A 14,454-nucleotide genomic window follows, 5' to 3' on the forward strand; every position below is an offset into this window, starting at 1 on the left:
TTCCCACAAGAAAATGAAATGTGTCCCCTTCGATCTCATATAAAATGTAATCTGGCTAAATTTTTTAAACATACGTAAAGGAAATCATGTGTACATATTTGGAAACAACAGTAAATACTTGTCTGGGTCAATAAATAGATTTAAACAAAGCAAAGCAGGCTTAAAAAGAAGAAGAAGCCAGACAATCTCACAACTTTGACTACACAAAAGAGAATGCTTCAAAGGAGAGGCTTGTGAGGTCAAAACACAAGTGAAACTAGGAACTGCTTCCCTTAGGCTTCTGAGCAAATGGTACATAGGTAGGACTCATGAATGTTCCTTAGTTACAGGGTCAGTTCTACTCATTTGGCATATATATGGCACTTTTGATATTCCCACACTTCCCACAATATCCAGAAGGTTGTTGGTGAGAAAATATCGTATCATACTGTTATACATGGTATCAATAAAAACAATTCCAAAACAGAGTAAGAATTGATCCCTAGGATTCCAAATTAACCTTTTGTCTAGGGCCATTTTTATGCAAGAAAACATGTAAAGTTCAGTCCAGCCTCCAAAATGTTTTTTCATATGTTACTAACATTTGTCTTTAACTACATGATCAACAGTGTTTCTGATAACCCTTCTGAGAGCTCTTGAGAATTTGGAGGTGAATTTTATGGAGACCTGTTGGCCTGGAAGGGCTCAGATTATCTAGCTAACCTTTAACCTAGTCCTGCCACATTAAGTGTTAATGTTTCATTTTCACGTTAACTATTGCACTATCATTTCCTGTAAATGTCATCCTTCCAGAATAAACCGAGGAAGGGAGCTGTTAAGAATTTCCTGCTCCCATGTATCACCTGCTATTTGCTTTTACCCCAGATGCAAGGCAATATGATTGCTAGTTTCTGGGAGATCATAAAATCGAAATTGATTTTATGGCTCAGAACTGTCTTCCAGCACTCGTGGAAAGTTTTTCTTTTTCTAACAAAGAAAGTGAACCTGCTCTTCTTTCATTTGGCTTCTGAAGTTAACGGAAGAATTGCTGAAATGCCACAGTTTGCTGTACATTTTCTCTGTTTTATCATGAACAGCATCCACACAGGTAGCAACTTTCCATTTGCTGCTGCATCTCTTCCCCATAGACTCCTCAGTGTCCCTCAGAATCGGTGTAGGGTAAGCTGTGACTGACGGGGCTTCTTCCCATCTGTTGGTCCCGGGCATTTGCCCAACTACTCTGTGCATTGGAAACGTGCATGTTGAATCCATGCAACGAGCAAAATGGTTGCTGTGAAATCCCTGTAAGAAACTTCATTATTCAACTAATGAAGCCACTCCACTTTTACTTCCAGAGAAGAATGAGAAAGAGCATTAACATAACTAAAGGGAACACGAAAAAATAGTATTTTTCTGGCTCCCTATGTTACTCTGTTCTCTCCCCTCCTTCCTGTTACTGTCCATCCGGGTCTCTGCAATGGCTCAACCACCTTACTTTTTTCTTCCCCGCCTTACTTTTTTCTTCCACTGCTTTTTTTTTTTTTCCCCTGAGCGTTCCCTGAGATTTTATCAAACCATTCCCAAAATAAATCACAATTGCTCTAGAACACCAACCTCAAGGAAGAATGGGATAAATTAGCCTAAAACATTCCTATCTTATACCAGCTTGCAAAGTTGCATTATAAAGGCTTCCCATGACTTTTTAAAGGTTGCCCTTCAGTATGGTCTCTTGCTCCTAAGAAATTTATTTTCAAAAGAGTTTCCAAAGGAAGGCTCTTCTGTGATGGAACACAAATGAATCATGTCCATATCCTAAAAGACACTCATAATTATCAACACCATGATAAATTGAGAGTACCTAAGTGTGAAATGGGAGAGGATGGATATATTTCCATGGATGAAAGTGACCAAAAACGAGGTAGTAATTATCATTAACATCTAAGCATTTAAAATTGATAAAATTTAAAGCATCCAATAACAAAAATCTTTTTTTTTTTTCCCCAAATCTGGGGACTTGGAAATTTGGTCCTAGTCATGGTGCTGTGACTTCCTGTGTTACTATTAAGCCTGGGTCTTGACCTTGTTAAGTCCCAGGTAACTCACTCAGGCAATCAGGATGCTAGACCGGCAGCCCTAGAAGTACTACCCAATAGATGTACGGTAGAGTCCAAAGGATCTGTTTTATCTTTTGCAGAAAACATGATAATATTCTTTTAATTATTTGTAAGTGCAGTGTTATTGTGCGTGTGTTTAAACAAAGAAAATGGAGCGTTTCTATTAAATCTTTGGATTAAATATGCTTGTGTAATGAAGTAAATGTCATGTGTACACACTTAAAATTCTAAAAATTTGTTTCTTTTACTTTAGAAAATTCATAGAAATGGGTTTCATTGATGAAAAAAGAATAGCCATATGGGGCTGGGTGAGTTGTTTTATATGTTTTACTCCTGTTATTCAGTTCAGCAATCATAATTTTCTAAAGTGTGCGCTTATAAGGTTTCTCATGAAATGTTAATGTTGCAACATCATTTAATCTGTCAATGGAAACAGTCAGTTTAGATAATCTAGGCTTCAAAGTGGTGGCTTTAAGCGTTCCTTTTTCCCAATCAGTTAGTTTCTTCCTCATATAGCAAATTAACTCATAATTGACACATTTTTACTTTTTTTTTTTTGTATGAACTGAACTGAACTATATTCATCAGAGGTTTAATTTCTTTTGTTATTTTAGAGTTACTGTATATCTTTTCATTTCATCATTTCATTTTTATAAAGAGCTACGCTAACATTTGAAATCATAGGAACTTTTAAAATATAAATTCCCTAGTACCTAGCCTATCCCAGTCATATATTGGGTGTTTTGATTCTTTTTTGTTTTTCTTTTTTTTTTTTTTTTTGTAATCAAATTATTTTACCAGACCTAATATTAATTTGTGCTAACAAGAGAAAAGTATAATTTAGTTTCTGAGTTATAGGTCATGGAGATAATTGCCCATGTGTGAGAAGCTATGCAGGTTCTCAAAATACACATTAAAAGGAAGTGGCAAAACTTCCCAATCATGGGCAATGAAGTCACTGGAAAGTTTGGAGAAATATTGGAAAGAGTTTAGATTTGCCCATTATAAATTATGATAATTACCCTTCAAAGAAGAGTTCCTGTTTCACTTTTTGGTCTGAATTTGTACATTTGCAAGTCAATTTGCAGCCATTTGTGCTTGGGTTGTTTTTCTTGGCTGTTTTCTCTGAGAGCGGCCTGCACAAGATGGAGGGAATGAAACCCAATATTGAAGGGAGCCTGCAGGCTCCGGCTCAGCTCTCAGCTCAGTGACCAGATGAAGAGCTGTTATGAATTTGTGGAAAGTTGTTACTTCAAGCCATTTGGTCCTTCTTAAAACTATCAAATGTTAAATATCTAAACAGAATGGAATTCAAATGGGTGGAAATAAATGAAATATTTTTATAGTGAAATATTTCAGATACGATCTCTCCTACTATCCATTTTTATGAAATTTCCTGAAGTAAATTTTTGAAAGATTCAGATTTCACACTGAACCCTTCCGTATAATCATTAACATTTCTCGTGCAGTTTTACTTTCCTTTTCCTGCAGGCTTTGAAATAACCATAAAATGGAATCTTTAATTTCATTTCTACAATATCCTGGTATTAGTTTGGTAGAGAACCATCTATGTGGGATGATTTAAAGAACCCACACAACACCCCAGAATACATCCATATCAGTCTGAAATTCTTCGATAAGAGATTCTCATCATGTCTATGAAAATGCTTCTAGAAGATGTAGCATATTAGATCCCCTTTCTTGCTTACTTTCCACAAGGCAGAGATTGTGAGGGAACTCCTGAAAGCACACACAGAAAAAGAAATAAGTGAACTGCTGATAGATGCAACATCTGGGCAGCCCCTAAATCAGCCGGGCCCAGAAGAGCCTGAAGGAAAAAGACCTTAATACTATACTTTTTAAAAATGATTTCTTTATGATTTATTTAATCCGTCCATCTGATCATTGACTCATGCATTCTTTCACCAATGTAGTAAATTTTTATTGGATCTCAACTAGATCTTATATTAGGTTCTTTAGAAGATGGAAAGATGAATAAATTGTAGCCCTAGCCCTCTATTAGATAAAACAGAGAGGAAAAAAGCCATTGCTCAGCAATGTTCCTAGTGTTAAGACAGATACAACGTGGTGGCAGAGAACACCAGGGAGAAGAGTGATTAATTTTAGCTGGGAGAGCTAAGGGGAGATTCAGAAATGAGGTAGGGAAGATAGGTCAGTAATGGTGCATTCCAGAGAATGAAGACAGCTTTGCCCAAGTCCTGAGGTATCAGTGAATAGGGTGTGGTTGGTCTGGATGCTGGAAACTTCAGAAGCGTAAGGCACATAGTGAGAATGGTGAAGAACAGAGTTTGAATAGGTACGTAGCCAGATAGCAGGAGGACTTTTAGACTGTCTAAAGGAGAATGGCCTCTATCCATGACTCTGCAACACATTTCTCTTATTTTTCTTTGTCTCCATGATCATCACACTCCATTCATTCCTTATTTATTATTTTTAAAATTTTTTCCATTCATTCTTTAAATGTCAGTCTTTTTCAGGGTCTGGCCATGGCTCTCATTGTTTTTCACTTCCTTGGGGAAACCCATGTAATTTCAAAGATGGTGCTGACTGTCAGCTCCCTGCCACTTGCATCTGCCTCTCTTCTGAGCTCCACATTTCAAGTGCTCACTGACCTTCTATCCCAAATGTCCTACTGGGGCCTCAAGCCTAACCCATACATGCTAAACTTGTTATAAGCTCCTTAAACCAAGTCTTCATCTTTATTAAAGGACCTCACCACACTCCTAGTCACCCCCATTAGTAAATTTAGGGCTATTTTCAACTTCTCTTGCTCCCCGACTCCAACATTTCATTGGTAAGTAATTTCTTTCAACACCCAAATCTGTTCTCATCATCCCCAACTGCCAGTGCTTTAGTTCAAGTTTCTTCATATGTAATTCAGAGCAGACCTTCTCAAACTGTAGCTTACATAGCATCATCTGGAGAACTTGTTCAAACAGTTTCCAGGGCCCTTCCACCAAAGATTCTGATTCAGTAGCCCAGGGTGAGTCCCAAGGATTTGTACTTCTAACATGATCTCAGGTAATGCTGATTCTTTGGGTCCATGGGCCATTGGGCGGTATTGGTTTAACGATTCCATTTGCCTTTTAACTAGCTTTCCTGTTTGGGCCTCACAAGCTGCAATGTCGCTAATGAAGTTGCTACTCCAAAACACAGTTTTTACCATGTTGCTTTTCTGCTTATATGCTTACATGTTTCCTAAGACCTTGACCTGTTGCCCAAACTTACTTCCTTGCATGGAAAGCCCTTAGCAATCTGGCGGTAACCTGCTCTTTCCAGTTTCATCTCTTTCCACTTTTCCCCATGCCTTAGGAATGATTTGACTTCTGTCTGTGTGTTCTTGCTCTCATGCTATTCTGAATCCTATTCCTTGCACCTGCTATGTGTCCATCTTCTTCCATTCTGCTCCTCTTCCTCTAAAATGCAAAACTCCTACTTACTCTTTAAAACCCTACTCAGATACAAATTTCTTTGTGCTCCAATAATTCCTTATACTGCTCTTCTAGGAATTACCATGTTTTATTTTGTATGTCTATTGATTTCTCCCATGAAAATGACCTCATCAAGGGAATGGACTTTGTCTTTTTGTTTTATTAATTTTTTTTTCCCAAATGTTTAACAAAATACTTGGCCATCCCACACACCAATGATGTTATTTTAACTAAATTGAATCCTGTAAGTCAATGTTCTCCCAAATGTATCTTATTAGTACCAATGACTTTTTCAGGAAAAGGTCCCCTGGGTCTAATAATTTGGTAAATCATGAATTCTGCATAATAGTGTATATCAGTTCTATGAAGGAAGAGTAAAAAATCCTGTTACATTTTTATTAATACAGTATTACCAAAAGGTATTTGATTCCATGGATACTTTTTTGAAATGTGCTCTTAAAGTGAATAGGGAATAAAATTGATGTCTTACAAAGACACTCTTGGCCGCAGGGTGGAGGATGGTCTGAGGTGGGGGGAGGGAGTGGGCCAAGGAGCTAGGTGAGCAGTAATAATGGCCACAAATACCAAGGGCCTGAATTTAGGAAGTGAAGTAAGAGGTGGGAAGAGGTCAGAGCTTCAAGTGCTGTTTTCTAGTATAATAAGCAGGGACCTGTGGCAATCTGGAGATGCAAAAGAGAAAGATGTTGAGAATGACTGCAAGCGTTACTTAGCTACTATTATTGTATTTCATACCAAGGAAGAAAGCATCTGTTCCCCTGAAGTGTTGGGCAAGTTAGCGGTCTGAGAAACATACTGTAGCTAACCCCATACATTTTTGGTAGTCAATTGACAAATAAACTGCAAATTCTATGTTTCCCTCCATAATCCTGATTAAGAAGGGAAGAGGAGGCATTTTGATCTTACCCTTTTATTTCTCACACCAAAATCCAGTAGCTCAGTTTTTAGCTGCTTATTAGATACCCACTAGGCAGCTGACACCATGTCTAGGAAGTGTCTGCTATACCCAGTTCTTCACCAGCCCATCTTGCCCCTCAGGGGACATTTGGCAATGTCTGGAGTCATTTTTGGTTGTCGCCATGGGGGTCGGGGGGGTGTGCTACTGGCACTTAATGAGTCGAGGCCAGAGATGCTGTTAAATATCCCACAATGCACAGGGCAGGTCCCCACAAACAAGAATTATCCAGCCCAAAAATGTCAACTGTGCTGTGGTTGCAAAACCCTGGTTTATGTGAAGAAAAACTGAAGTAATTATTCTGACAATTGAAGAGCAGCAGGGGTTTTGCCTAAATTATTAGAATAACAACCTCATTTGTGGGCCTTGCTTTGTTAATATAGGCCTAGCCAGGTGGTGTTGAATAAGCATTAGTTCATGATTTAATCTTAGTTTCTTTCTCTTCCAGTGACTAATTATAAGCAATTTGAATTGCTATGTGTAATCAACGATGTAAAAGTAGGACAAATGCACCTCTAATGAGACTACATTCGACTCCAAACTTAAAGTTCTCCGACGAGGTTTGCCCCATCGCAAGGACAGAGAGGAAAGTCATGGGTTGTAGGAGGCAGGTGTCCTGGCTTTGAATCCCAGCTCTGCTGCTGCCTGACTCCCCCTCCGGGCCATAGCTTCCTCATTGTGAAAGGCAGCCATGATTTCCTCACCGGGTCCCTGTGAGGATGAGCTGAGTTAACAGGAAAGTGACATACTTGACAAATACTGATTCTCTTCCCCCCCATGTCCCAGGCCATGTTGTCAGTGCTGGGGATACATTCACTAAGAAGACAGATGAAAATGTCTACCTTTATGACTTTGGGAACAGTTGGGAAGAAAGACAATAGGCAGGACAAAGAAGTACAATGAATAGGATATTAAACGATGACAAGTGCTCTGGTAAAACACAAAACAAATCAAGAAAGGAGCATGATACAGGGTTGGTGCGGTGTAGATGAGAAGGACAGGTGTGACTTTCTTTGAGTTAAGACATGAAATGGGAGGGAGTGAGCCATGGCCCTTTCAGGAAAAAGAGTGTTCTAGATAGAGGGCACCAGCGTTTGTGGAAGTCCTGGGGCTAAGATCATGCCTGGAGGGTGCAGAGAGCATCAGCAGAGCTGACAAGCAGGGGAACATCCGAGGAGGGAGAAGGGAAGCAGCGTGTGTGGGTCCTCAAAGAAGGTTTCAAGAGCCTTGGCCCTACAAATGTTAGCTATTCACTATTATGCCTGTAGGTAAAATGTTCCACTGTGCATTATGGCTCACATAAGAGCGTTCTATAAACCCCTCAAAATTCTGTGCCCTTCTAAGAATGTTTTTAAAGATATCCTTCGTTTAAACAAAATGGCAAGGCATCTAAGTGCAAAGGACAAAATTCTAGAATTCTCATGGCCAATCTGCTCCGTGGGTTCCTTGCTTGCGACAGCCACCCACTCTGCCTTGGAGCCCCACCCATGGGAGAGCAGAAAAAAGTCAATGCGGGTTTATTTTATTTCCTCTTCATTTCTACAATAGGAATCGCTTTTCTAAGCTGCCTGAGAATTTAAAGAACACCTACTTCTGTTGTGCTATTGCTACACTAGTTTTGCTCTTACAAATTCCTAGAGACAATCCGTATTCATCCTGGAAACACGGAAATTTTATTTAGGCACAGCACTTCTCTCTAATCACTCAGGAGAGACAGGTTAATAATTTGCAAGGTTTCGAACAGAAATGTTAAAAACCCTTTTTGCTATGTGTAAATGCTTTCCATTTCCAATCTCACTTCATGCTATTTCAGCGGGACCCGCCATTGTTACTGGTAGTAAACACCCCTTTCCAATAAAACCACAAAAAATATTTCTAACGCAGGCTGACTTTCCTCTCAGTTGAACCTAAAATTAAGAAAGAAGGCGAGGACTTCCATTTCAGTAATAGTCGTTGCTAACCTACGAATCAAAGCAAATCATTTTTATAAGTGAAAATTTTCACTTACCAAAATGACTTTTAAACCCACTGTTCCTTCTGTTTTTAAAATATATTTTCCCCTATTAGAACATGTTTTAGTTCTCCTCTATGTATAATTAAAAAAAGGCCATGATATAATTGGAAGCTGCTTCTTCTATTCTCTGTTTTGTCACCAAGGGTCCTCAATAAAATTCCCCAGAAGTGGAAACATACAACTGTACACTAGTTGAAGAATTCTTCCTCTAACTCGTGAATTCAGTAAAGTTGTTTAGCTTATCCCCATATTCCATGTATTTCATGGGTTAAGAATAGACCCCAGCCACTGACCTGCCCTCATTAGCATGTCTGTCTCTCTGTCTGCCTGTCTCTCACTCTGTGAAGCTCTCCCTCTCCCTCTTTCACCCTTTCTGACTGACTTTTCTGTGACAAAGGGTGACCTAAGAGAAAATGGCTTCCAGACATTTGTGGTAATAAGGTCCTAAATACACGGCACATTCCAGTTGGAAAGTTGTACGGTCCTTTGGTGACCTAAGAATCAGAATGCTGACCTAAACTAAGAATCAGATGGAAGTAATGCAAAGGGAAGCTTTCCTGTGTTGGGGCAAGAACATGCACTGAGAATCACTTCCCGATCTAGCACACACATTTGGGAGGACCCAGAGCACGGCTTTGTCCACATTCCCAGAAGAAGCATCTCTCTCAGGCATGTTTCCACAACCCAAATTTCACTTCCGGGGGGAATGCCACCTTATTGTGTTCATTTCTCGACTTTTAGGGAAAGGTTCGAATTTCCAAGTGACATGGACAGACATCTTCTGCTGTCAGGTTTACATTTCTGAATCATCTGCCTGATTCCTTGGAGAAGAAAATTGATGAGCACTAACCCTACTCCTGACTCGTTTTGCATTTCTTTTTTTTTTTTTTTCCATTAAGTTTTTGGGGGGCTATGTAAGACTTTTAAAGACACCAGTGGCTTTTCCTCCTTTGAGCTGCGATGCCAGAAATCATCAGAAGAGAATATATAATGTTACATTATACACAAACTCTGGCCATGTCTTCAATTATCCAAAAGATTCTTATGTCCTTCCCTTGTTGTTCTATCATGAAAACCCATAAGTAAATACACAGACATGAGTATTGTCTTACAGGAATTTTGTAAACTATGGAAAGTATCTCGCTTTTGCATTGGAGGAATAATCTCCTTTCTTTGTGCATTTCTTTCGAGTAAGGTCCTGGTTTTGTTCTGGCAAGGTCCTCAATGGAAAAATATAAAGGAAAATAATTTTGGCAGAAAAGTTGCAACTATAAATATCTCTTAAACGGCCCCTACCATGCTCTGATCAGCAAACCAAGTATTTTTAGTTTACTAGGAATGAAATGATGCTGTGTCAGGTAGAGTTTGCTGCCAAGGGCCAAGATAAACATTTAATCTACCCCATGCATATCCCCAGTTCCCATCAGTACTTAGTGTGAGGAGAGTTGCTGTAAAACGATGTTGGAGACTTTCTGAAAGTAAATCTGGAACTGACTTGTGATGATGTCTCCACAGTCCTATGGAGGCTATGTTTCGTCACTGGCCCTTGCTTCAGGAACCGGTCTTTTCAAATGTGGGATAGCGGTGGCTCCTGTCTCCAGCTGGGAATATTATGGTATGGAAATATTTCATAAATGTTGCTGCGAAAACATTTAACACATAATTACTCTATATTTGAGGTTGCTAGGAAAACAAATTATGCAGTAAAATTCACCCCAGCTTCACCGGGGAAAGTACCATCTATAAACGAGGTGGTTTATGTGATTCATTGTCATCATGTTGCAACCAATCAAAGAAACCTTAAGAGTGTGGAAAAAGAGTCTTCCAAACCCCAATGTGTGTTATTCTCTGCCTGAAACCGGGTGTCTCCTGACACAGCAAACCTTCAAAGCCAGAGTCAAGTCTGTGTTTTTGCAGCACACAGGTGGCCTGTAAATACATCTCATGCGAAGTCCACTGGAGCCAAACTCTTCACCTCCACGCCAAAGTTTGCAGCCGCCAGGTCCACTGCTCCAGAAGCCAGAGCCACAAAAAAATTTGTGAAGGAGTATACCTCCTGTGTATGCCTATTTTTATGATTCACATTAAGGCAGGATGACTATTTGGAATTAAGTCTAATAATTGTACAAAAATTAGCTTTCATCAGATCCTCGTCCCTGTGTTGGGGTAGAAATAAGACAACTATAACTCGCAGGGAATCTTTATTCGGAAAAAAAAAAAAAAGTGTGTGCTTGTGAGTGCATGTGTGTGTGTGTATATGTGTGTGTGTTGGGAGAGGAGGATTCGGCGTACATGGTTCCATCTCAGATTAATTTAAGACACCAGTGAAAGTACCCCAGAGGGGGCTGCCTTTGTGACTTCTTTTAAAATACAACGAGGCCATTCCATAAGGTCCTCCCTACCTCAACATTTCCCCCACCGAAAGGTGGAGGAGGAAAAGCTCAAGGTCAGGCCTTTCTAAAGTTAGCTGTGCATGTCTCCTCCGTTGCTTCTCTGGCCCTATTGAGGCAAACCGCAGAGCAGATGACTTGGGTGGAGAATTACAGTAAAGGAAAGCAGGAACCTTCCTCCGCAGCTCCACAGGGGGAGGTGACGGGCAGTTTTCAAGCTGAGGGATCTTGTCGGTTAATGAAATGACCCGTACCACACACCAACAACATATTCTTACATATTTTACAGCATCTATCTACACAGAGCGGTTCATGGGCCTCCCAACAAAGAACGATAACCTCGAGCACTATAAAGTAAGTGTTTTCTGTTTCATTTAGGTCATGGATTTCTTGCAAACGTGCTAAATAATTGTGAAGCAGTTCTTCAGAGCTTACACTTTTGCTGGGTCCCCCAGCGAACACGCTGATCTTTTGTTAGCTGCAAAACACCTCACTAGGAAGACATTTACTCTCTTCGGATTCTCTTCTTTCTCTCCCCATCCTCCCTTCCCTCACCTCCCTTTTCCCCATCCTCCTGCCCACCCCCAACCCCTACACAGCTTGAGCGGGCATCATTTATGCCTAAGGTCTCACTCATATGTAACATATGACACATAAACTTCCCGTTTTTCAAACTAAGAATCAGATGGAAGTAATGCAAATGATGATGAAAATGTGTTGCTCTGACTCTTAAATATTTATCAACCAAAGCAATACATAATTTCAGTATTGGTGCTAAGTCCATCGCACAATGATTTAGCTAGTTTTCTATTAGAACTTGCAGCAACTAAAATGTTAATTTTTCCTCTTTTCCAGAATTCAACTGTGATGGCAAGAGCAGAATATTTCAGAAATGTAGACTATCTTCTCATCCACGGAACAGCAGATGGTGAGGTTTAAGCAAGACTCTTACACATAAAAATACTGAGCCAACATCACTTTGTTTAAGAAACATTAAGCATCCTCCTATGCCTGTGCTCAGGGTCAGTACCTAAGAGTCAGGGACATTTCCACAAATGAGTGCGATGATTCACGGCTGACAATGTCAACCGCATGACTAGATAATTGTCGGTGTTCATTTGCAGGCAGTACATTGTCACTCGATGCTTTCTGGTATTTAGCAGCACTTTAACTCTCTCTCTTTGTTGCAGATAATGTGCACTTTCAAAACTCAGCACAGATTGCTAAAGCTCTGGTTAATGCACAAGTGGATTTCCAGGCAATGGTACACAATTTCGTTTTACTCCTGTTCACGGCCTTAGACCCGTAAGCTCGAAGGAGGCATCTGATTTTTTCATTAGTATTTTTTTTTTTTCTTATGACATCCTGGCAAATGGGCTGTAGGGTAGAGGAGGCAGAACATTAGCAGGTGGGTCTTGGATGTTTCAAGAACTCCCTGAAGGACACGAGGTGAGCCAGGGCACCTCTGGGGATCCCGGTTGAGTCCTATCTGGAGTAAAGGCGTCTGTGAGATTGACGATCTTCTAGCTCGAACATGCAGTAGTTCTGGGATCCTGCTTGCATACTGTAGCTGCTTAGCATCCCCACAAAAGCTGAGAGTCCCAGAGCAGCTAAAAGGTTCTGTGTATTCAGTAAGGAGCGACTGGGGATTGTTATCAGTGGCCGCAGAGCCTCCCTGAAGTCGGGCGGCTCCACTCAAGAGTTAGAGAACCCTTTTATCCCTGTGTTCTCACTGCCTGACACAAGCCTGGCCCAGCACGGAAGCTGGAGTGTTCCCCGAGCGAATGAATGAATGAGCTAGCTGGAAAATCCGGGTGGCATGAGGACTCGGAAATGACAACAGAGAGAAAAGGAAGGTGAAAACCAGAGCAAGGGAGACAGCCCCTGACAGCGGCTTCCCCTCCTCAGGGAGCAGAAGTTCTCCCTCAGTTGCTTTTCCTGAGCAAGAACCTCGAAAAGGAAACCCCCATTTTTGGAAATTGGACTTTTAAAAATAATTCACAAAAGGGGATGGGAGATTTTTTTTTTTTTTCTGATTTTTTAAATGGTGACCCCTTGACGTAAATTCACCTTCTAGGTATACAGCATTTGGTCACGACCAAAATCTACCTTATTCAGTGAAAACAATAATCTCACCAGCATCTCCCTAACAATGACGTTTAAATGTATAATGTCATCTTCCTGGGTGTTTTTAATGATACTATGTTTAACTCCTATGAAAGGTGTTTACAGTTACATGTGTTGTGGATTTTCTGTGGCAGAGAGGAATTGGATTCAGAGGCTAACAGCCTCATAGAATTTTTGAGCTAGAAGGAGCCTCAGAGAAAAATCAAATCCAACCTCCTCATTTTTTTTTTCAAATGAGGAAACTAAGCTCCAGAGAAACAAAGCAATGGACCCAGCACACCAGCCCTGGAGCACAGGCCACAAGGTCTAAAATATAAACTTAAAGAATTCCAAAGGCTAGTCCAGGTTAATAAAAGACTTTTATTGTCTTCCTGTTCTAAATGTCTGCATGGGAGCTATCTTAGTAAGTGTTTTTAAGTAGAATTTGAATCGCCGTATTAGAAAAACTGTCGGGACCTGCGAGTGTGAAGAGTCAAAGCTGGGTGTCTTGTGTGGCTGTGGGAGTGACCCGGCATCTGCTCTTTGCCTTTCAGTGGTACTCGGACCAGAACCACGGCATATCCGGCCTGTCCACGAAGCACTTGTACACCCACATGACCCACTTCCTGAAGCAGTGTTTTTCTTTGTCCGACTAAAAAATGACGCAGACGCAAGCCTGTATCACAGTCGGAACACTTCGTATAAATGCCTCAGACCATTTGTTCGTTTTACTCTTTATGCTGTTAAATCCTGGTACAAACAAACAAATGAATGATGTTCTAAAGGCTGGCGGAAGATGAAGACTCAGAAGTTCATCCCAAATACTGTTTACATTTTCTGGCACTCTCTGAAAGAAGAGAAGAGGGCACCGTGCCCTTGGCTTTGGACACAGACAGTGTTTTACTCACCTGTTCGTTTGAGGAAAATAATAAAGTTAGAAGTTAAAGTGCTGTTATTTTGTCTGTGTGCGTTCATTTCAGTTTCTGGTTTTATCACAGCAAATAAACACTTGTGCTAGGCAAGCACATGAGAAACGTTAGGTGGTGATGAGAAGAAGAATCTAGAAGAGTTTGGATTTTGTAATTAGAATTCCAAATGCTGGAATGAATAGCTCAGAGCATGCAAAAGCATTGTTCAGAAATCAAGTTCGAGATGCATTTCGTGGAGGCATCCTGAGGCTTGCGCTCTATGCTGGCCCTCCGAGAAATGTTTATGAAATTTCTCCCAGATTTCTTCGATGTAGCCAAAAGCATTTGATAAGGATAAAGTCAGAATTTTGAATTTAGGCTCCCTTTAATAAATGCTTCCAATTTAGAAACATTCCTATTTTTTAAAAGATTTTATTTATTTATTTAACAGACCGAGATCACAAGTAGGCAGAAAGGCAGGCAGAGAGGAAGGGAAACAGGCTCCTTGCTGAGCAGAG

General features: G+C 40.4%; 1 protein-coding gene across 3 annotated transcripts in view; it reads left to right on the forward strand.

Moving 5' to 3' along the window:
* The window catches only part of FAP (fibroblast activation protein alpha), a 73,446-nt gene extending 59,467 nt beyond the window's left edge, over positions 1-13,979 (forward strand). For 2 of the 3 annotated variants that reach the window (XM_082691252.1, XM_082691251.1), the window contains 6 exons: positions 2,347-2,401; positions 10,048-10,147; positions 11,212-11,276; positions 11,778-11,850; positions 12,113-12,227; positions 13,583-13,979. In XM_082691252.1, the coding sequence (XP_082547378.1) occupies positions 2,347-2,401; positions 10,048-10,147; positions 11,212-11,276; positions 11,778-11,850; positions 12,113-12,227; positions 13,583-13,646 (472 nt within the window). In that variant the 3' untranslated portion in view covers positions 13,647-13,979. The remainder of the gene's footprint in view (positions 1-2,346; positions 2,402-10,047; positions 10,148-11,211; positions 11,277-11,777; positions 11,851-12,112; positions 12,228-13,582) is intronic. The other variant, XM_082691253.1, reaches the window with a different exon arrangement.
* The last annotated feature ends 475 nt before the right edge of the window (positions 13,980-14,454 follow it).

The sequence above is a fragment of the Mustela nivalis genome, assembly GCF_964662115.1.
Source record: "Mustela nivalis genome assembly, chromosome: 11".
Taxonomy (NCBI): domain Eukaryota; kingdom Metazoa; phylum Chordata; class Mammalia; order Carnivora; family Mustelidae; genus Mustela; species Mustela nivalis.